Source organism: Styela clava, chromosome 14, assembly GCF_964204865.1.
Source record: "Styela clava chromosome 14, kaStyClav1.hap1.2, whole genome shotgun sequence".
NCBI lineage: Eukaryota > Metazoa > Chordata > Ascidiacea > Stolidobranchia > Styelidae > Styela > Styela clava.
The window spans coordinates 19,845,822-19,868,522 of record NC_135263.1 but is presented as its reverse complement, the minus strand read 5'-3'; the positions used below and the strand labels follow the sequence as shown (position 1 = coordinate 19,868,522).

The 22,701-nt window shown below is 34.7% G+C and overlaps 2 protein-coding genes across 3 annotated transcripts; one reads left to right on the top strand and one right to left on the bottom strand.

The window, feature by feature from the left end:
• Nucleotides 1–1,255: 1,255 nt before the first annotated feature.
• LOC120340752 (xaa-Pro aminopeptidase 1-like) lies at nt 1,256–15,431 on the top strand. 2 transcript variants are annotated; one of them, XM_078119873.1, is made up of 17 exons: nt 1,256–1,492; nt 2,247–2,323; nt 3,271–3,387; nt 3,888–4,056; nt 4,363–4,455; nt 4,888–5,045; nt 7,170–7,251; nt 8,040–8,189; nt 8,873–9,012; nt 9,120–9,206; nt 9,825–10,012; nt 10,378–10,510; nt 10,595–10,769; nt 11,039–11,107; nt 14,003–14,079; nt 14,222–14,320; nt 14,677–15,431. In XM_078119873.1, exons 1-17 carry the CDS (start codon nt 1,459–1,461, stop codon nt 14,872–14,874), a joined length of 2,046 nt encoding a protein of 681 aa, XP_077975999.1. In that variant the 5' UTR covers nt 1,256–1,458; the 3' UTR covers nt 14,875–15,431. The 2 variants fall into 2 exon arrangements, with proteins under 2 accessions (XP_077975999.1, XP_039265042.2); XM_039409108.2 differs by having other exon boundaries at nt 10,378–10,769.
• LOC120340753 (uncharacterized) lies at nt 14,374–21,303 on the bottom strand. Its single transcript, XM_078119874.1, has 6 exons — nt 20,523–21,303; nt 18,201–18,367; nt 17,704–17,890; nt 17,331–17,490; nt 16,939–17,121; nt 14,374–16,677 (listed from the first exon to the last, which is right to left on the bottom strand). Exons 1-6 carry the CDS (start codon nt 20,622–20,624, stop codon nt 16,277–16,279), a joined length of 1,200 nt encoding a protein of 399 aa, XP_077976000.1. The 5' UTR covers nt 20,625–21,303; the 3' UTR covers nt 14,374–16,276.
• Nucleotides 21,304–22,701: the final 1,398 nt, after the last annotated feature.

Sequence of the window (22,701 nt, the reverse complement as noted above, 5' to 3'; positions counted from 1 at the left end):
ATACCTTGTGATTTCAGAATCGAATCGAATAATATTTTTCGAATCGAATCGAATCTCGAATACTTGAAAATATATAATTGTAAGCGATTTTATTATAGTAATTGGTCCTCTCAACACATGAATTACCGAAGACATAGAATAAATCACCCAGATAGATTACTGAGCGCTCACACAGAATAACAAACACGTTTTATCAATAACTCACTACAGAAAATAGTCATATGTTAGAATTTCGTTGTAAAAAAAGGGGTCCAATGAAAAAAAAATTGGGGAATTCACCTCGACCATTAGCGGAAAGATAAAAACAAGATGGCGGCGATTCGAAATTTAGCTCTGAACCGATTCGAATAATTTACTATTCGATTCGATTCGAATATTCGATTCGAAATGCCCAGCCCTAATCGTCACACGTAACTTCGTAGTGAAAAAGAATCCCATGCAGCTTGAAGTAATTTTTGGAAGGAACAAAAAAATAAATAGACTTAAATAACCTAGTTCTAGTGGAAACAGCGATCTTCAACCGAGCAATTGGTCCAATAGTTAAAGAGAAAAGAGATTTTTACAAAACAAAAAATATCGACAACAATTTAACAAAACGATCTCTAGGTCCATTTCGTGTCCAATAAGCAAGTTTTGGCGCTCATTAATAAATGATGGCCAAGCTATGATTATGTTTTGGAGATGGGCTAGTTCGAAAACGTTAATTAATAGAGATAAAGAACTTAATGTGATACTCAGAATTTTCAAGTCTGAGTCGTCGGACCAACACTGATTAGCCATAAAATTTCTGTTGTGCTCCCCTGGTGCCTGGTTGGCTGTGCCCTAAGCACGTGCTTATATTGCTTAAAGGTTGATCCAGCGCTGGTCCTAGGTATGGTAGAATTTTTGATGGGTCGAATAATGTTTAAAAAATAATGTCTAGAAGCCAGGAACGAAATGTGTGCTACACAAAAATATCTTTAATTTATTATGGCAAAAGTGTTATTGTCGATTTAAGAGACCACATTTCGAAATTCGATTTGCGTAATTGTTTCATCCATTTTCCAATCATGCCATAAATTCTCCAATTCAAACGTTTTTTTTTCGAATGAAGGTCGAACATCGTTGGCATACCTTTAGCTAAATACTGTATTCTTTATTGATGAGACAACAATAGAATTTTACACACGCATGCACATTGCAAACAATGGGGTTTATTTATTCAATTTCGTAACCCAATCGATGATATCTAAAACCATTCACCTGAGTCGGAATATTAGAGTTAAGCGGTGGTTTCTAGGCAGTTGTCGCTGAAAAGTGCCACGCGAATGGTTACGTTATATTGTAAAATATAGGTAATATCACAAAAGTACAGATAGGCATTTTATCGGAAGCACGAAACCTAAGCCAGAAAACATTGTTATTTGTACACTTTTGGAGACTATAGAAAAGATATATATATATATCAAAGACGAGGCGATGCACCACATTAAAACTTTTTCATGGATCTTGTGTAAGTACGGTTTTTTCTGATTTGTATGAATCTTTCAGAATTTATAACAGTAACAAATATGGCAGATGCTTGTTTTGTGACACGCGCACTTTATTGAAATTAAATTGCGTTGATTAGATGATTGTTCGTATGCATGATATTGCTATATATATATATATACCGGGTTGGCATTCATAGACATTGTGTACCCTTTTCGCGATAATTAGCGGACCCGTTCTTGCTTTTATTTTTGACGTTAGACGACCGCCGCAAATGATAATGTCCGCCGCAGTTGAAGACAAACGTTGTAGCGTTTCGAAAAGCATGTCATGTTAATGTATCTAATCTAGTGGCATGCATACAGTTAGAATTAGATGAACAAACAATTTCGTAGAATTATTAAACTGTTCTCAAATTGCACATGATTTTATATGAACAATTACTATTTCAAGTTTAATAGATCTTATATATTTAAATTTTTTTTTTCAAGCATGCAACTACTATAGCGGTTGTAATCAGTGGCGGTGAGACGCAGGGGGTATGCGTGAACCCGTTCTTACAATGCCGTGATAATCATTGTTAGACGTTAGTCAACCCGATAGAATCAAAAAACATGACCAACTCCGCAGCAGGTCAAGTAGACTAATTTACAATGAAATCCGATTGCAAACCATTCGGCACCCCCAACCGGTAATACGCGGATTACCGCAAAAACCCGATAATATACAGTATATACATACTACATAGTGGTCGTCAAAAATAACCTCTTTTTTAGTTTTGCTCGGATGTTCGTCAAGATATGCAGACGCAAAACAAGCTGATCCTACGATAAGAAACTGCGGCGATCCCCAGGTAATATAATCAATTATTTCTGGTCAATTTGGTAAGAACTATTTTTATTTGTAAGATTACTTACCGAATTTGACCTCGATGGCCACAAGAGTCTAATATAGTGATACAAGCTTTTTGCGAATAGTCCAAAAATTGGGTTCACATCAAATTTGACACTAATATTTTGAAGTGATTTGATTTCGAACATAGACTACCACTAGTACCGCTTGAAAGCTTCTAGCTGGGGGAATTATACTCGATATTTGTGCTGATGCGTCACTGAATACGAAGTGGCCATATTGCTCGTTTTGCTAAATCGTTGTTGTCTTTGCTAAAGTGACGTTTAGCGTATGGTACAAAAAAAAAAAATTCTCAACTCATGGAACAATCGATTTCAATTTCGGTACTTAAAGATGGAATTAGTCTCCTGAAGGTTGTTACTATATTTCTTTTTCAAATTTCCTCTGATTCATATGTGATCTGATATTATCCAAAAGATGATAATGGCCCAAAACTAACCCAGGTAAGTCGTGATTACAAAAAAAAAATTTGTCTGAAACGTAAAAATTTGTGGGGCGCTAATGTTTGTGGGCGCAAATTTTCATGGATGCAAATGTCCCCTCCACGACTATCCGTGAGTGCAATTGTCCGTGGATGAAAATGTCGTGGATGTAAATGTATGTGGGTGCATATGTACGTGGATGCAAATGTTCGTGGAAGCTGAAATTTGTGGGTGCAAAGGTATGCTGGTGTATCTGTCCTGGGTGTAGTTTACAAAAGAACATATACGGGTATATTTGTAGATGTGCTCAAAGATAATGGAACCGAAATGATCTAAAAAAAAAGATGTTTAACCGTTTTATATGTTCAATTTTTCATCACTTCTTGTCCCAAAAGTCATGAATAGACGTCTTTGTTAAATGCATATTTTTATGAAATCACATCTAATTGTCAAATCCAATAAACAGAATATTTATCTCCCTCCAACCGCAACAAATACATCTGAACGACTTGCAGCACTTAGGGCTGAAATGGAGAAAAACGGATACATGGCATACATCGTGCCTTCTGAAGATGAACATCTAGTAAGCAAATGATGAATTTTTACAGGTTTTTATCACCAGCAATAATTAATACTAACTGGGATGTTTGTCATGACGTCGAAAAATTAGGAATTCTTAAAATTAGAAATACTAAAAAATTTTCCTATTGTTTTAAAAACATTGTAAAATTTCTGTATTGTAACTAAATTGTAACTAGTTTCCTAAACTAGCCTACTGTAATTTCTTCATATCAATTTTTACTTGATCTCTTTTAATGGGTACTACCGTAGTATGTGTACCAGGTTAGGGTTAGGTCATGATTTTTTCTGTTTTTTTTTTCATTTTAGTTCTATTATAAGTTCGGGTACTGTCTGTGTTAGCCAAATGAATATCCCCCTGCCCATAGGTTTCAGTCCCCTTGCACAACTTAATGTAAAACAGGCGAACAAAATCAGTCTCTCCATATTGGTACACATACTTCTGGAGCGTCTTTTAATTAATGTCGATTTTTATATCGCGTTATCGAATATATCAATATTAAGAGTGAGTATGTTGCACCGAGAGACAAGAAGCGGGTATGGATAACTGGTTTTACTGGATCATCCGGCTTGGCAGCTGTCACCACCACAAAAGCTGCTGTTTGGACAGACGGAAGATATTTCTTGCAAGCTGAGCAGCAGCTTGATTGTAATTGGATTCTCATGAAAATAGGTTAGCTCGATGTAGTTTAAAATTGTAGGATTTAGTTTCAACACTAGTTTATTTTTGTTTCATGAACAATTGTACAAATGCTATTTATTGGATATATATATAATTTTACAGTACAAAAGCCAAATCCTATTTTCTATCGGCATCTAGGTTGTAAGTTTTTAGAGCATTGGTTTTTAAATTTCTTGCTTGGTATCTTTACATATACCCGTGAAGTCTTCTCTTTTGCTCTGATGTTGAAACCTTTTAAACATAGGTTACTAGTTTTGACTCTCAAAACTGACTATCTAAATGTATTTTGTGTCATAGGCGAACCCGGAGTAATATCGGTTGAAGAATGGATATCACAAGAGCTCCAACGATCAGAAGTAGTCGCTGCTAGTCCATTTGTGTTTTCAATCGGTAAGGCTAACTTGTCAAAGCGAACAAGAATTGAAAATAGAATTTATCATAACGACGTGTCTCCAATCGTGATAAACATCTATGTCAAATGGAATTGGAAAACGATTTCATAACGATGGAACGAAACCGGTTTTATGCCACCGAAAAGAAACAATACCGGTTATATGGCAACTGTGCAAACATTTTGACCGAAAGTCTAACATTAAAAATACGAAGTAGCCTACCAGATCAGCCTCATGCAGAATGAACTCAATGAGTGCCAAAAGTTTGAAAATATATATTGTATAAAAGGCTAAAATACCATTCTTTAAATCAGTAAACACCAAATATATAAAGAAAAACTAAATAGACTTTTCACAAAAGTATTAGCTACCGTTCGAATATAAATAAAAACGCTTTAACAAATCTCAATGACATATATATTATTTCTAGAATCATGGTTGCTTTATGACTCCTATTTTGCAAAATCCGGCCATATGTTCAATCAATCTATACCAGACCTCATAGATGGAATTTGGGAAGATCGGCCTCCTGTATCGGGTACCAAAATCTTCCAGTTACCAATTGAGTACGCTGGAAAGACATGGGAGGTGAGAATATGCTGGCGTAAAAAAGTAATAATGCAAAATTCTCAACTCCAACGTTTTTCCAAATCCCAAGGCGGGTAGATAGTTTTCAAATTGGTACTTACCAGTGACTTTACGGTGTCTTTCGTATAACAAGTGGGTATGCCTGGATTTTTTTCATGTGTATTTGTGTGTTCTTGAAATAACAAAAATAATAAGGGGACGATGCGTTCAAAATAACTAAATAGTTGTTATGTCCTTCCGTTTTCAAATATGGATGACATTCTGTGAATTTCCTCAATTATATTGAAATATTTGCAGCAATAACTCAAAATATTGACCACTTGTAGTAAAATGGACAATGTTGTTATTGTTATTTGGCCTCTTCCGGATAGAATTTATCGAAGTGGTTTAAAGCAGTGGTAGGCAACCAGGGACGCGGCCCATCGCCGGTCCGCGGAAAGATTACTGACGGTCCGCGAAGAGGTGAAACAAAAGCGGACAATGCCGTAATAAAACCTCTACAATCTAACCACAAACGCTACGACTAAAAAACAGCACCCAACAGTAAACCAGACAAACACAACTCCAGGGGCCGGAAAAAATGCGGCCCGCTAGCTAATTTGTTGCGGCCCTTGAACGACCCGACATTTAATAAATAAAACGAAAATTAATCCCAAATTTATTATTGTCTCTACACGGATTTGTGTGGTGACAAGTGCTGATGTACGGCGCTTCTTATGTAACAAGTAGCGTCAGTTGTATGTCGTTCGTGTTAATTTTGATTTTTAAAATTTGAAAATGTCTGGAAAACGGAGCGACGCGGGTCGAGCATTTCAAAGTGCTTGAACGGAAAAATATTATTCTTTCTTGCGCATTCCAAAACCGGTTTGCTTGATATGCCCAGTCAGCATCGCAGTTGTTAAGGGTTTCAATGTTAAACTCGTTACGAAACGAGTCGTCGAAAATTCGACCCCGGGACTGCGCCACAGCTCATCTGTGCGACAGTGCAAAACGTGTAATGTGCACGTTTGGAAGAACATATGGCCTTGAGCAGCTTTATCTAAAATGCATTACACTTAGATTGAATTTCGTACTCGCTTATCAGATCATCATTTGGACGACGAGTTGCCATAAAACATCATCTTTCACATTGATAATAAGTACGTAAAAACAATGTATTGTTGGATAACAAAATCCCACCTATACATCTTATTGGGACAGGCTTTCAACACAGCAATAGAAGAGTAGTAATGCGGATGCGCCATAATTCGAAGTTCGATTGTTCGAAGGCGAAAAAAATGCGGCCCGCGCGCTACCAGAAATGCTCATATTTGGCCCGCAAGTACATGAAGTTTGTCGACCACTGCATAACACTATTGAGCAACATGTCTGATTTCATAAACAATTGCCATGTCAGTATGTCGCAATAATGCTGGGTCAATTGTTTTCTCTACGTTCGTATAAGAAGGGGTCTCATCAGTCCGACTAAAATCTCCCCAACAAAACGATACAGGCATTGTTAACCTTCCCGAAATCTTAATGTGAGGCCTGATTTTCAATATTGATAACTACAAAAACGAAATAGGCTTGAAGTAAGAAACACGCTACGTGTGTCAATGTCGACCATATCTCGAATATGGGATCAGTTAATGGCCATCAAACAAATACAGACATCACATTAAATAGCATCGCCGTCGTTTTTAGTATATTGTCAACATAAATTTCCTAATGCGTATAATTTATTGCATAGGCTTAGTTCGTTGGTATAAAGGTGGTCCGCCAAAAGTTTGGTCAAGCTTTACCGGTCCGTCACTTGAAAAAGTTTGCCGACCACTGGTTTAAAGTATTGTTTGTTTTCGGAATCCAATAAAGATGTTTAAATAAATCGTATTACGCAGCTGGCTGCTGCTAATAAATCATCGCTGAGCTGACAGAGCATAGCTAATATATAAGCTGAATTTAGACGAGGTCACTGGGATTCATAATAAACTAATACCTTTCTATATTCCTTGTTTACTGACACTTTATCGGTCCGAGGCTTTTGTGACAAGTATACTCGAATGACAGAAATTTCCTTTCACAAATTGTGAGTTTTATTATGTTATTATTATATATTAATCTAATATTAATTTTTTTCGTTCACAGAGCAAAATAAGCGATGTGAGAATGCGAATGGGGGATTATGACGCAGACTACTTATTGCTCACGAAGTTGGAAGAAAATTGTTGTAACTATCATGAGTTTATTAACTATTTGTTCGTATTACGGGAATTCGATTAAAAATTACTCTAAAAATATAAGAGTTAGAAATGAAATGAATATTGCATCAAAGTTGCAGGAAAATTCCGACAGGCGCGATAGTTAAAGAACATAAACGCATCTAACGAAACGATTCGGTTAAAAAATCCAGTTCGTGAGAAGTTAACAGAAAAGTTATGTTCATCAGCACTAAAGAAAACCTCGACAGCTAGTTGGAATAATAAAGATGTATTCAATTATTAGAGAGATCCTCAATAAATTTCTTTCTAACACTATGATTTCGTAGATTATCTTTAGACTCAAGAGATTTATTATTTAGCTAATTCATGAATGAATGAACCGTGCACATAAAACTTATGCAGGATCAGTGTCACTAAGTATACATTTTAGCATTCGAGCGACGCTCCCAAAACACAAATATATATATAAGTAATAAAAGGCAACACATAAAATTATATAACAATATATATTTATTTAGATGACACATGTATGCCAAAAAATATTTTCCGTTACGAAATCAATGTAATTTAGAATCTTCTGTAATCTATGTCATGGGGTTCTTAGATAATACGTATATTGGTAGTATATGTTTGTAGTATCTAACATGGAGGTAAAGTAGCTATTTGTTGAAAAACAACAATAGCAAAGTTGATATAAATTGATTCAAAAAAATTTTAAATGCGCAATATATTATATATATGGCAAATATTTAGGTTATTTTTTGTAGTTTTCATATCAATTTTTTTTTGCTTACAGGGCTATTTAATCTTCGTGGTGATGAAATATCCGGAACTCCTATATTTACCTCCTATACCTTGGTTGGGCGGTCAGGCGGCATTGCATTGTATTTAAACACAACCAGGTTTGGACTTTCGCCGGATTTGAGCGACTATCTTAATCCAGAAGGTGAGTTCTGCATTTAACATAACTTTTCTCTATTTTTTTATCCGGTATTTTTTATCTTCGTTAGTTTTGGGAGCTCTGTAAGGTTCCTTTGAGAGTGCTGTGTCAATTTCCGAGTACCCATTTGCGCGAAACATTTTCTGCTTTAATAACTTTTAGCAACAAAAACAGATGTCGCTTTCATAATGTGAATGTGTGCCTGCGGACAATGTAGAGCCATGATTTAAAAGTGTGTGTGACAAATGTAATAGCAGAAAGGTCAACGAATTTCTTGCATTTCATCTTCTGTAATAACTTCTCATTACTATTGTTGTAGTCTATACAACGACGAAATATTTGCCCTCCATACATTTATGGGTGCTTTTGAATTTAAACGGAGTTCCGCGAATAACCAGAATATCAAGAGTTCCACAAAAATAAAAGGGGTTGAAAAGCATTGTTCTAGCGTTTCTAGACAAAATGTTACAAACATGTTTTAAATCAAGAACACATTCCACACAAATAAAAAAATAAAAAAACTTTTCTGCAGGTAAAGGTTGAGTTTCAGAAATGTTGGTAATCCATAATTAGATGTCGTGATTGTGAAATGTTTCTGAATATATTCAGAGCACGGTAAACACTGCGCAATATCCGACATAATGTACCTACATAACAATATCAAGCATTCACGGTTTACATCTGTTTAGATTGTGAGATACGCGGCGTTTGCGTAGAAACTAAAGAGCTCGAGTTTGTAAGAAACGATCTTTTGAATCTTTCCAGTTCTAGTAAAGTGTGGATGAGTTCCGAGAGCACAACATACGGAATGTACAGCGCAATACCATTGGTAAGTAAATAAGTAAAAGATATCATTTACGATTAATTTGAACGAGCATTGGACATCAATTCGAACAATGGTCATACATTTCTAATATTGCACTTTCTTTACATAAGGAACGACAAATTCAAAATGAATCTCCTGTTAAAGTTCCAAAGGCCGTTAAAAATGATGTTGAAGTACAAGGAATGAAGCAAGCTCACGTTAGTATATGTTTATTTCAAAATAATATCAGTTCAAGGTATTTTTATTTGTTATCTATATATCGGCTGTAAGTTTTATGGATGCAAGGTTATTCACGCTTTCGCATTTACTTAAACGCGTGACATTGCCGATTGCGTAATAACTCTAACGTGTAAAATAATTAATATTTCACGTTCGGTTCATAATTGATAGTCAAAATGAGTGGGAATTGTGACATTGACACGATATTGAAACTAGCCTATATATTAAAATGAAAACATATTCCAATTACTTTAAAATATTTAGAAGTATTCGGGTAACAAGATTAGGAATTGTAAGGGTTCGATGAAATATTGTAAATTTACAGAAAGAACTTCAAGCCTAGAAAGATCGAAATCTACTGGCATAAGGTGTGGCTAAACCACATCTTGCTGGAACGCCATTGATTTGATGTTTGAACATGACTTGTGACCAGTGGTTGGATTCAGTGGGTTAGCTCGGGTTTGTGCGCTATAAATTCGACATGATTTTGTGAATTGGGGGACCTATTGCTAGCGAGGTAAATGTAGAGGAGCACTTTCAATGGCTTCAAATTTAGTAACTTGGAGAATAATTTGGCCAATAATTTATTATTTCAGATTTATGATGCAGTTGCCCTATGTGAGTATTTATATTGGCTTGAGCAAAATGTGCCATCTGGCATAGTTGACGAAATATCAGGAGCGGAGAAATTAAAGTCACTGAGACTTGCTCAACCCAAAAGCAAAGGTCTCAGTTTCGGTTCTATATCAGCTGTAGGTCCGAACGCGGCTGTTATACATTATGGGTGAGTATTTATTATAATGAATGTTGAGTCATATCTCAACACCGTTTCATTTTCATAGTAAGCGTTATAATATAAGAACCCCAAATATGTAGCATGCATAAATTACAACGCAAAATAAAACAAAAACAAACATGGAAATTTATACTGTTCAATTGCATTACGGTACTTTTAACAGGTGAATAAACGATGCTTTTCTACGATGGATTAATCTCATAAACGCCAATGAATGGTAATGAATATCTCTACCGCTATTTGTGTAGTATGATGGATACGTTTTACTTACATATATATATTTCACGAATTATATATAAAACAGGGTGAGGAACTGTTGTTCAGTCTGAAACATATGATATGATCTATTTTAGAACATCGCCAAAAACAAACCGCAATCTCACAGTAAATGAAATATATCTCGTTGATTCCGGGGGACAATATTATGAAGGAACTACTGACGTAACGAGAACATTACATTTCGGGACGCCAACTGCATTTGAAATTGTCAGTAATACCTCTTTGATCAACAGAATTTTCCGAACCTATTTCTTAATTTTATATAAGAATTCTCATTTTTTTAATCCACAGGAAGCATACACAAGGGTTCTCATGGGCATGATAAATATTGAAACGGCGATATTCCCATCCACACTAGATGGAAACGATATTGATATATTGGCAAGACAGCATTTATACGATGTCGGACTTGATTTTCGTCACAGTACTGGACATGGCATTGGACATTATCTCAGCATTCATGAATGTAAGTACAATTTTGCAATCGAGGTCAAGTCTAAATAACGTCTATTGTAACGTGTAAGTTGGTTTTAAATCAATTTGTCCAAATGCTGAAACCATTCCTACAAACGAATGCTGAACTAACGTGTTCCAGCGTTTACAAATGCTCGAACAAAACTTATAAGTTCAGAAGTAGTGTTTTTAATTTTTTTTTCTTTGTCAAATTCTAAGAATATCTAAACTAACATGAGAATGGTCATACGTAAGCTTGATACTTTTTTATTCTATTACAAGATCCGCCGGGAATAGGAAGAGCACAAGCTGAAGGTTACCCTTTGCAACCAGGAATGTTCACAAGCAATGGTAAAATAAACTTAAGCCAATACTCAGTCGTAAACACAGAGCACGCCTTTAGAATAGATTGGCTGAAATTGCATTTTCAATTGAATTAGCTTTAATATATACAACCACTATATTAAGAGCAGCATATATTCCACAGTGTGAACATTTATTTTCACTTGAACTCGTTAGTTCCATTCGTAGAAGAATTGTTTGAACTGGATGACATTAATATTTATGCAGGTCGTCATCATTATATTTTGTAAATTGAGCTTCAACAATGTGTTATCAGCTTAAGCTAGAACGACATTAATATTCATACTGGTTGTCGTTAGCATTGTATTTTGTAATTTGAGTTCTGCATTGTGTCATCAGCATACGGTACTTTGTACGCAAAGCAGCATGACATCACGAGCACTTCTTTATTTTCAAGATAGTCATCTGCGTATGCCACATCTTCGAAGTACGACTTCGAGAACTTTTCATTAAATGCTGGGTGAGATAAAGTTTTCATAACAATATATTTTATGAATTTTGATTTCCATTTGACAACAAACGGCGAAGTTCGCAAATGCCATTCATTGTATAAATTTTCATCAACTCCTTCAACTCTATTCACTGTTCCGCTGAGCATCTCATCGACTAGATTTCCTCTCGTGTTTATATATTTCATTAGAACACATGTCGATTCAAAGGAAGGTATTGCGACAGAATGAATGTTGTCTGTATTTATCATCCTTTTCAATGAATCATATGTATTATTCTTTACTCTAAACTTTATATCTCCGAGCATAAAGTAGTTGGTGGTAACGTACCTGATAGCTACTGTCCTCAAAAGTCGTTCTGGTGTTGTCTTTTCCCATTTTTGTCGATAAACAAAATGATAAGTTATTTCTCCATTTGTTGGCAATAAATCTACTTTTGATGCATCTTTGTCATCCCCGAAAATGGTCACGCTAATTGGACCTGTCCAGTTGTCAGCGACTTGCCGAATCTGGTTTGATTGCTCAATATTTATACATAAAACTAACGTAATGTCATTTGGATCAAATGGCTTTGTTTGTTTGAATTCCAAAAAATATGGAAAGATACGGTGTATACGACGGTGTGAACCACTCTGAAAACGGTCACCATTTAAGCTCGTGAAATATTCTACAACATCTTGGTATAAACGAAGCGTTGGAACAACTCCTTTTCGGGTATCAAGTATTTTTTCTACAGTGGTATGCAATGCTTTATACTCATGGTCATTGGGACAGGTGCTTTTATTAACACGAAAACCAAATTGAACATTCCAAACATAGGATATTTTGTAGAAAATGTCTGGATATTTTGTGAAGCAGGCGTTTAAAATGTCTTGCTCTGGTAATGTTGCATAACCTCTGATCTTAAGTTCCTCTTTTGCTAACTTCTTCCATATTTTGGGCCATGTCGGAGAACGTAACTTTTCCAGATTGTACAAGATCAGGCCTGTGTTATAACCACTATCGATTGACGGCCAGATTTTCTTATCCTTGTCGTGTTCACCGTACCAAGATTGTGTCTCGGGTGCTAAACCGAGCACTTGCGACGAATTCCATTTGTCAAAAACTTGCCACAACTCTAGAATATCAGAAAGCATGACAATGTCAGCGTCATAAAATATCACCTTTTGTATATACGGAGGAAGTATCTTTTCTAAAATTAACTTTTTGAGTGCGTACGGTCCTGCCTCGTGCAGATAAGACACCCAACTCATTTCGGGTTCTTCGTCCTTTCGGACGTACGTTTTTACGTGAAAATATGAAAGATTCCACGTTCGAAAAAGTTCCTTCAATGTTACGTCAGTTTTTGCATTAGTCAGGATATGAAGAAAAATTTCACTGCTGCGATAGAAAAGCAATGATTTAATGAACGTCATTAGTCTCCGCACTGACTTGTCGTTGTGACATATCTGAACTAAGTGAATCAACTTCAAATTCCTTGGTATGAAATCGACTCTCTTTAACTCATGTTTTTCGGCATGCTGGTAATTCTGTTGACGAAGTACGTTGGTATCACCTTGGTACAATGCCTTAGAGGATTTTTCTAATAAACCAAAAAAAATAGTTCCTATGATCACCAGTGTACAGATAAATACCAATTTAAGATTGGCTACCTTGCTATTCGTCTGCATCTTAATGAAAGCAATGGAATTCTAATTAATATTATCTTGAATTTGACCTCGTTGAGTATGGGCCATTGGTAACTTTTTATACGTCATGGTTTGTTGCTTTTTGTAGCATTTTCATATATCAAAATAACGGATCTTTGTAGCTATAAAAATTTTCAATCTGATGGCTATTAAATAATATTAGGGCAACGTATTATTATTGACAATTAATTGAAGCGAAAAATTTAAGCTCCATCGCTAAACTTCTGCATTTCATGAATACAAATACCTCTCACTGTTTCATACTCGTTTCGTCGGCTTGGTACAACAACGCAAAAACAAAACTGTTGAAAACTAAGAAAATGTTCTGCTGCTTGCTATTGTTAGTCCAACTATCACTACATTGTCACCCAACACAAAATAATCGAATTCACGCCTTTCCATCAAAACGATTGTGCCTCAGGCTATCTCACGCATCAGGGTTGCCTGGCATCAATTGACATAATAATGACCGAAACCCTATACCTATATAATCTATTAATAGTCATGCAAAATCAATTCTTTATAACGAAAGTTATGAATCAAATGTACAAGAATGTACTTCTCTTGATCTACTTTTAATTTATTCTTGACCGTCACAGGAAAACTTTGTTCCTGCTATGGTTGATAAACGAGACGCGATTTAACAAGCCTGAATTTCGTTTTAAGCAGAAATCTCAAGCATAGGTCTCTTTCAAGCAGTTTAAAGAAAGATCTCGTTTGACTTAATTACTTGAATTTTTGTGCAGAACCAGGTTATTACGAGGAAGGAAAATTCGGAATTCGGCTTGAAAATATCGTTACCGTGGAAAAAGCAAACACCAAGGTGAAGTCATCCCTATGTCGGTCCATGCTTGTATTTTTGAACCGCAGTAGTAAACCTGCGTACTAGTGTAATATGGTAACAGTTGTTCAAATGTGACAAACTCATCTTATCTATTGTTTAAAGGAAATTACATTTTTTCCAGTACAACTTTGGAGAATACGATTATCTCAAAATGACTCCAGTTACCCTCGTTCCATTCCAGAAGAAGCTTATCGACATCGATCTACTGAGTAATAAACAGGTATTATTGATCTGAAAAAACTACGTAAACATTTTAAGCATTCACTCAGGTAGCTGTAGAAAGAGCTGTTTTATTTCCATATATAAGTATTGAGTATAAATACTGAATACGATTGGCCTATTTTTCAAGAGAGATTTTGACGATCGAATTACGTATGTAGAATTTGTCTTTGTATACATTCAAAATCGTATTAATAGGAACGATCACTGTGATGATTAGGGTGTCGGTTTAAGGTGTATATTCCGCAAAATCAGTCTTAGCGTACAAAGGTAGTATAGATAATATATAATAAGATAATAATAATAAAGAATGACCAGATTCTAAAACAATTTATCTCTATAATCACACAAACACAGCTTAACTATCTGAACGACTATCATGCTCGAGTTTTAGAGGAAGTTGGGAAGGAAGCAAATGCACAAAGAAAAGAAGAACTTTATCAATGGTTAGCTGATGTAACAACTCCTGTGATTCGAAATGGCTCGTCTAAAGCGACACCAGTGTTCATCGTATTCATATTCTCATTGTATCTGTCCACAATACGTCAGTTTTAACGATAAATGTAAAGAATTTTATGTTTTTATTCACTAATATCAAAGCATGTAATTATGTCACCTTTGTTTCGAAATGTAGGTTTCTATGACTATAAGAAATTCATAAGAAATCCACTTCTAATTAAAGACAGTTCATTGATGATCTAGAAAAATTTAGACTAGGACCGAAATACCAGTTTTAAAAATAATCGAGAAAATGCTCCGACCCTAAAATCTATTATATAGATATGGGCTTGTAAGAATTTTCGATTTCTTATTGCTATCTAACGGTATACATGCTATTCCACCCATGTCTTAAGTTCCTGAAATCCTTTATCAGTTTAATTAACAATAAACACGGGCCATAAAGTAAGATACCGAAATTGAAAATGGTCAAGAATATTTTCGGATTCCCTTTCCATATACGATACGCTGCTCTTACTAAATGTCACGATCTAGAACTAGTTCTCATGAATTGTGTTTAGCATCTATTGCAACTATATTGTCATACTTATATTGAAGCAACGAAACCAGTGTTGTTGTTTTTTTAAATAAAAATCACTTAATTTAATCATGAATTACACGTCACTTCCTTTTAATAGCCCGGGTGGTTTAGCAAAGCCGGTCGCATTGATCTGCAGGTCATTCAGGTGTTTCAACGCGAATTCAAACAAAGGGTCGATAAATTAAAACCATGAGGATGAACTTGAAAAAATGACAAACACATGCGGTAAATTGACACCAATTCAAAACTTTCAATATATATGTCTAGCAGGGATCTGCATACATAAAGAAAATCTCGCTAAAGGAAAACCTCAATTTTATAATGCGAGTTTGGCAAAACTAGATTATGCGAAAAATAATGTGCACATATAAATTTGTCTTTTGGTAAATAATTTTGAAGTTATTGTCGACAAAGTTTGGTTTTCAGGTCTCATGAATATCATCCATATTTAGGTTTTTGGTAGATAAATGCAATATATATATGGAGTTCTCATTGAGTCATATTGTAACCCCAACCTCGTTAATTGTACTTAATTTAACTTGTCAAGACATTGATGTTAATTTATCCAAATTTTCCCAGCTGTTATTAGTGTATGTTCAAACAAACTATTTACTATATATATATTAGAAAACTAATGCCTTGATATCTCTCTACTCAAACCAATGGTATATATGTGATTTATGATGAAGAACACTTCCATCAAACATATTAATATATACTCAAAGTCTTTGGTTCTTGGAACCTATGCTCTGGTGCCCCTCAAACACATATTTATGAGTTTGTCTGCGTCAAGAGTTCACCTAAGCTTGATTAGACATTAGCTTGTTTAGATATAGAGTCATGTTTTGATCGAACTCAATCGAGTATTTCGAAGTTTATGGCATAAACGTTGCAGATATTCCTTATCTTAAATTGTTGTTACATTATTTCCTGTGTTGCTATTACTGTAATTGTTGGTGATTCTTCTTGCATAGTATTCGTCTTCGTTGATTCTTCGCGCTTTTTTGTGACCTGGGTCGATTGACAAATACGCGAAAACAAGTCAGCTACAGCACGTCGTAGTCCAGGCATATAATTTACCAAAAGCACGGGCGATACAAAAGTATATGCAAGCGCCAACATCAACATCACAGAGGCACTCAGAAAATTTAATAAAGCCGTAGCATCCGCAATGTCTATTACAATCACTACCATAGCAGGGAGTGTAAATAAAATATAAGACGCACTCAAGCACAAAAGAAGTTTCATACTGTGGTTCATACGAGGCCACTTCCCAGTTATACATAGCTCCACACAACTCTTTTGTGGATTGTCCGATCCTACAATGCAAAATTCATTCTGCATTAACTATTAATATAGTATCATTAAAATATACATGAATTATAAAGAGATTTGTACGTTGTCTCATCTTATTAGGTTGACTCACGTTAACGCTCTCAGTTAGACATCCTCCGTCATCAACGCCCGTGTACCATGGACATTTAACTGTACCCGATTAAACTGGGTAGGATAAACTGGATAGGCGGAAGTATTGATTAAATTATATGTGAATTCTTAGTCTTTGATATAGTCATCCTTACCGTCATTTGTTGAAATGTCTGTAATGGTTCTGCTTGTTGGTGCCACTGCCTTGAGAAACATTGATATTGTTTTGCATAAAAGATATATTATGACACCTATCAGCAACATCCAGATGATCACCAGGCAAATTAGATATGATTTTGAAATTGGCACCCATACTGTTGAGCAATGTTTATTTTCCACTGTAAATGTTATAAATTGAATGAAGGTGTTTGTATAGTAGTGTAGCTTTAACAAAGTATTGAAGGTACGTGTTATATCAGATTTATTGAGATTTAATTCATCATTATTATGAACTATAGTGTCATGAAATAGAGTTATTTTATTAATTTTCCTCATTATAGGCACAAAGATATACCTTCTACTTAAGCGACAACAAAAGAACATTCACCTGTATTGCAAACATTTTTCAAGTACGCCCCCGGGTGACAAAAGCAATTTCTAATACATTCATCAAAAAAAGGAGCCACCATTGAAAATAAACACGGAATCGACCACACAGACAAAATTATGAAAGCTGCTTTGTGTTTTCTTGTCCTAATTGATTCACGCTGTTAGAAGGAAAGTAATAAACTGTTAGAAGGAAAGTAATAAACATTCATACTGAAATTCTGATCTAAAAATAAAAATGTCTGGTTACGCAATCGAAAATGAAGAAGTAGTGTTATACGTATTTTGTGTCGTATTTTAATCTATTATCACATACAAAGTCATGCAATAATTAAAAGAACATGAATGTCGTAAAATTTACAAAAACTACTTGCTTTAGAAGATGTGTCACTCAAGGTGGAAGTGCTGGAAAACTTGCCAATGAAGTAACTACTTTCTCGAAGTCCATAGATTAGCGAAGCTATATTTCCACTCATTATCAGATAAACTGCCATTATAAATGATTTTCTGAATGCCCACCACTTCAGCAAGGCAATATCTCCGGAAAGATTGAAATCTATTCTAAAATTTGATATAAATTATCAACGATGAGAAACGATCTTGAAAAGTTAGACATGATTTGGTATTGCCTGCATGAGAGTTGAGACAAGACACAACAATAGAATTAACTAGGCGTTTGTTCAGCAATTCGCTTCAAACCCACGGATTGGATCGATTTTTGTTCTCTTCAGTGAGTTTTTTCAAGAATTTCCGGTATATTTATGAAAGCAGTGCAATGCTGCAAATTCATTCGAAACATTCCATTTCGAGAAGAATTTGAAAAACGAAAATCCAAATATAGCATAACAATGTTCTATTAAATTATGGTCACCTTTTTTCTTCCTTAGCGGTATAGTTCATGATAGTAGATAATCCAGTTGAGAGGCCGAAAGCAATGTTTGAAGATAATGTGCTGGTGACGTACGCATATACGTAATTGTGACGTAATATCCTACGACCTCTTATCGCAGCGATGATGATTATCAAGTTCAATATAACCTGAATTATATATTTTTCTAGTATCACAAAACTGATATAACTACGACCAGTTTCCCATTTGATATAAATATCAATCTTGTACTGTCACAGGAATATATCGAACATATACCATTTTGCTCATTAAGCATTATTACAGGGTAACTACTTCTATAGATTTAGACAGTTTCAACTAATTTCGCAGGGAATATTGTGTGTTCTTTTCCTTTTCTTTTCCTACTTGTTTCGTGTTTATGTGTGCTATTTTTCAAAGATTTTTGTTATTGATTAGATGGTAACAAAATGAATCACTGAGCCTTTTCATATTATCAGGCTTTTCCGAATTGTAATGATTGCATTACAAATCGTGACAATATCGTGGAGATGATAATATCTCTATCGTGTTTTATTCCTGGGCTTAATCTGTCCTAGATTTTTCATTTTAATTGTTACGTGTATAAGATGAACTCAAAAGAATCAGTACTAACGGGATTAAGTTACGTTGCTCATAGTATAATTTAATTTGCCAAAGTACAGACTGAAAAGCGCAGCATAGTGAGTCATTTAAATAATAAGGTATATCCATTTTGAAAAAGGACATGGAAATTGGCAAACAAAACATCTAGATCGGAGCCTGATAATTATTTATTTATGACATACGAGGATCAAAGAAAAATCATGCACCAAACAAAAATATGTTCTTTCGGTTATCGTGCATTATCGATGACGATGCCACAATGACTCAAGTACGCCTTCCAATGAAACATTTGGAAAATATTCATTACGCATTAAGCCGCTTATGGCGACGCTCATTGATTACGTTTCAACTTTACATTACCTATATACATAGTACAATGTTGAATTATTATTCAAATTACTTTTCAAGAATTTCCGTATATATTTGGATATATATCGAGACCACCTTAGAGTCGAGACATTGTTTTCAAATGTTGCACCAAATCACGATTGATTAAATTTAGATTATTTTGATTTATTCTGAACGACTAACAAACGTAATTTTGAGAATGCACAACTACCAGACTAAATTTCCATATTATCAAAATATCAACAATTATAATGGAGTTTCGTTTTGTACTGTAACCCTGGGTGTTGTACGTTGAATGTTCACCCTTTCAGGATATAATATTTAAAAACACACTCGATAGAATCAAGTACGAAACCGGATGGAACTCATATTAAAACGCAAGCGCATCACCACCACTTTGTTATATACTACTCATTTCCCATTATTTAATCAATGTAGTCACTATAGAAGATTCAGTCAAATTCTATTAATCTACAATTTAAGTTAGGCCGATGAAGTTCCTTCCCTTAGGCAGTGCGGCGAATAAAAAGTCACGTATTGACTTGATTATAATTATACATTGAATTTACTTCAAGTCGTCAACAGGAAGTATTCGAAAGTGTGGTTGGAGTTGCCTTTCAACATCACAAAAAGTGGAACTTGAACGGCATACACATCAACAAATTCACTTCATTCATATTCAAATTATAACTTTTTAATTCTATAACAAGCTAACTTATTTGAATTGCAGTATTTTTAACAATTTTACTTAGCACAATTTAGATATCTATGAAAATCAATGAATGCGTGTAATTCTTTCTCTTTTATCATTGACTCGTGTGATGGGTCAAAGACATCAACAAATCCAAAATGCATGCACGTAACCGATCAGAATCCATCAAATTTCAGGCAATTATTATTCAGTGGTCTTGATTAGGCTCGAAGGACAAAAAAGACATTTTTCATTTTTAAAGGCGCTTAATCTAGTTTTTTACAGAACTGGTGTTCAAAAATGTTTTGAATATAATTCTTGCTTTGTAATTTTAAACTGTCACAAACCTGATCTCTCGCATTGCCCTAACCGGGAAAGCTCGAAACGACATGCAAGTTGAATGTGTGTTTACTTGCATAAAAGTTATCGTAATAATAAAGAGCATATGACACTAAAATATTATCAGTCCACGAAACTTTAAGTTTTCGTAATCTAAGATAAGACTAGTCTGCATGCTTGTTTGCAGAGAATTCAGCCATAAGGGTACCCTGACATAGCAATTCTTTTCTCATTTTTCAGCAAATGCATCTTTGTCAATTCATATAAAATTCTTTAGAAAAATACAAATTAATTGAATATAATCCATTTAAATTAAACGTTACCTCCAAGCCAGCCACGAGAAAGAAGGCAATATATTCATTTCTGTGCAAAGGAACGCATGTGCCGTTGAATTGATATTCTGATATATTGTCAAACGAAGCCATATTCGTTCATTTGATCAGTTTGTCCCGAGGTTTGATTTAAAAAAAAATCAATCCGATTTGGTCTCGTTGCACAGGACAACTTTTCTTTGTTATATGTCTAATTCTATTTGTAGTCTAAAATGTAGTTCTAGAATGCAGATAACGGTATAGCATGCAAACCGGAAAACTGTTAATGTCGCTGAGGACTTTTAATAAAATGACTCAATTTGATGTAATGACGAATTACATCAATGATGTAATCGTTGAAGTCGTCTAAACACTTTTTGAGAAATATCAACCAGAAAACGCTACGTTGCCACACGTATTGGTTACAATAATAAACTAAAATTTTCATGATTTGCATAACAAATTTTAATATAAAATCAACAAACTGTCCAATAAATTCCGCTACACTACGTATATATAGAAAAATTATTTTCAAATCATACATTATTTTAACAATGTGCCATTCGCTTAGCAAGCCATCGCAGCGATATTCTCTTTGTGGATTCTGATGACTAATATATAACTAATGTATAATATGCTAAATATATCTTCGAACAAAAACACATTTTCAATTTTTTACTATTCTACTATTTACAACTGGTACTCATAGAATGACAAATTATAACGAGAAGAGAAATAAAACGATCATACTGACTTCATATGTTATTCATATAAACTTGCAAAAACAGAAAAAACTATACGCCAAGTCAAGTAAGTAATTACACGAATCACAAATGAATCATGCGAATAACATTATCCTAGTAGGAAATGCGCGTAAGTATTCCCCAAAAAATGGAATACACAAGTACGAAGTTGACGCCGACCTTGCCTACCTCTCTGGCACATGGCGTCACCACATTAAACGATGAATAGCGTTGCAACACACGAACTTGCGTCAGTGCAAAATAAACAATAGACCATATACTTCATATATAATAATAATAGTTATCTTTTATTCATTAATTACAGCACGCATCACAAACACTCAATTTCAAGTGCGGCAGCAGGATACCATAGTCGTCCGAACTTGATCGAGCCAGTATTATATATTTTTGCTGTACGATCATGTACAGCCAGGTACAAATAATCTGTATCACACTATTTGGATGATGAGACATGATTGAACTACATGTATTATTATTATATTTCCAACTCACTTCAAACTGGATATCACGGAATTCAGTTTACGTAATGTTAAAGCCCAAAATCATGTTTCTTGCATCATTTATTTATTCATGTCAGGTCAACAACATGTGCAAACCTACTTTTGACTTCCATATGCTGACTTTCGATTAAATTATGGAACAGTTTACATTTTCGACATCTGTACAAATGACAGTACATCCATCTACTTAGAGGCAATTCATGACAAAATGATACGCAGAATCGACTACACTTTGTTTTTGACCTCATACTTATACTTCGTCGTCGATAACCAGTATCAATTAATAAATAATGCTCGGAACAGAAACTGTTGGTGGTATTATGGGAGTTACAAAAACATGTGATCTCATTCATTCAGAAAAACTATGAATTATTAATTTTGAAATATTACGGACCAAACCGTTATCGGTGAATGGGAAAAAAAATAAATATACCGAGATATGCAGAATACATACAGAGTATTTATAAGAAGAAAAAAAACAATTTTAATATATGTATACTCTTACTCAATATATGCCCAATTTCTGTGCGTTACACGAATATCAACGATGATAAATTGCGTCGCATAGTTATTGAAGCTTGGAATCACGTTCAGAATCGTAAACTGATATCAATATCATTTAATCTATTACAATTACATCGTGCAAACTCTTTTTAGTCGAGTATTCAAAATAACAAAAAAAAAATCCGTACAAATACGTTTTACCACGTCGTTCAAGGTTTTATTTAGAAGTTTTAAATCTAGTTGTCAACTTGGTTTGCCTTTCTTCATTTCGTTGCTTTTTATGTAATCTAATATGACTCGGAGATTATACTTGATTCTGGACTGCAGTGAATAGCGTTGACTTGAACTTTAAAACGTCTGAGAACCGAACTTTAAAACTGCTGAGACTGGACTTTAACTCGACTCGCGACTTGGGATTTGGGA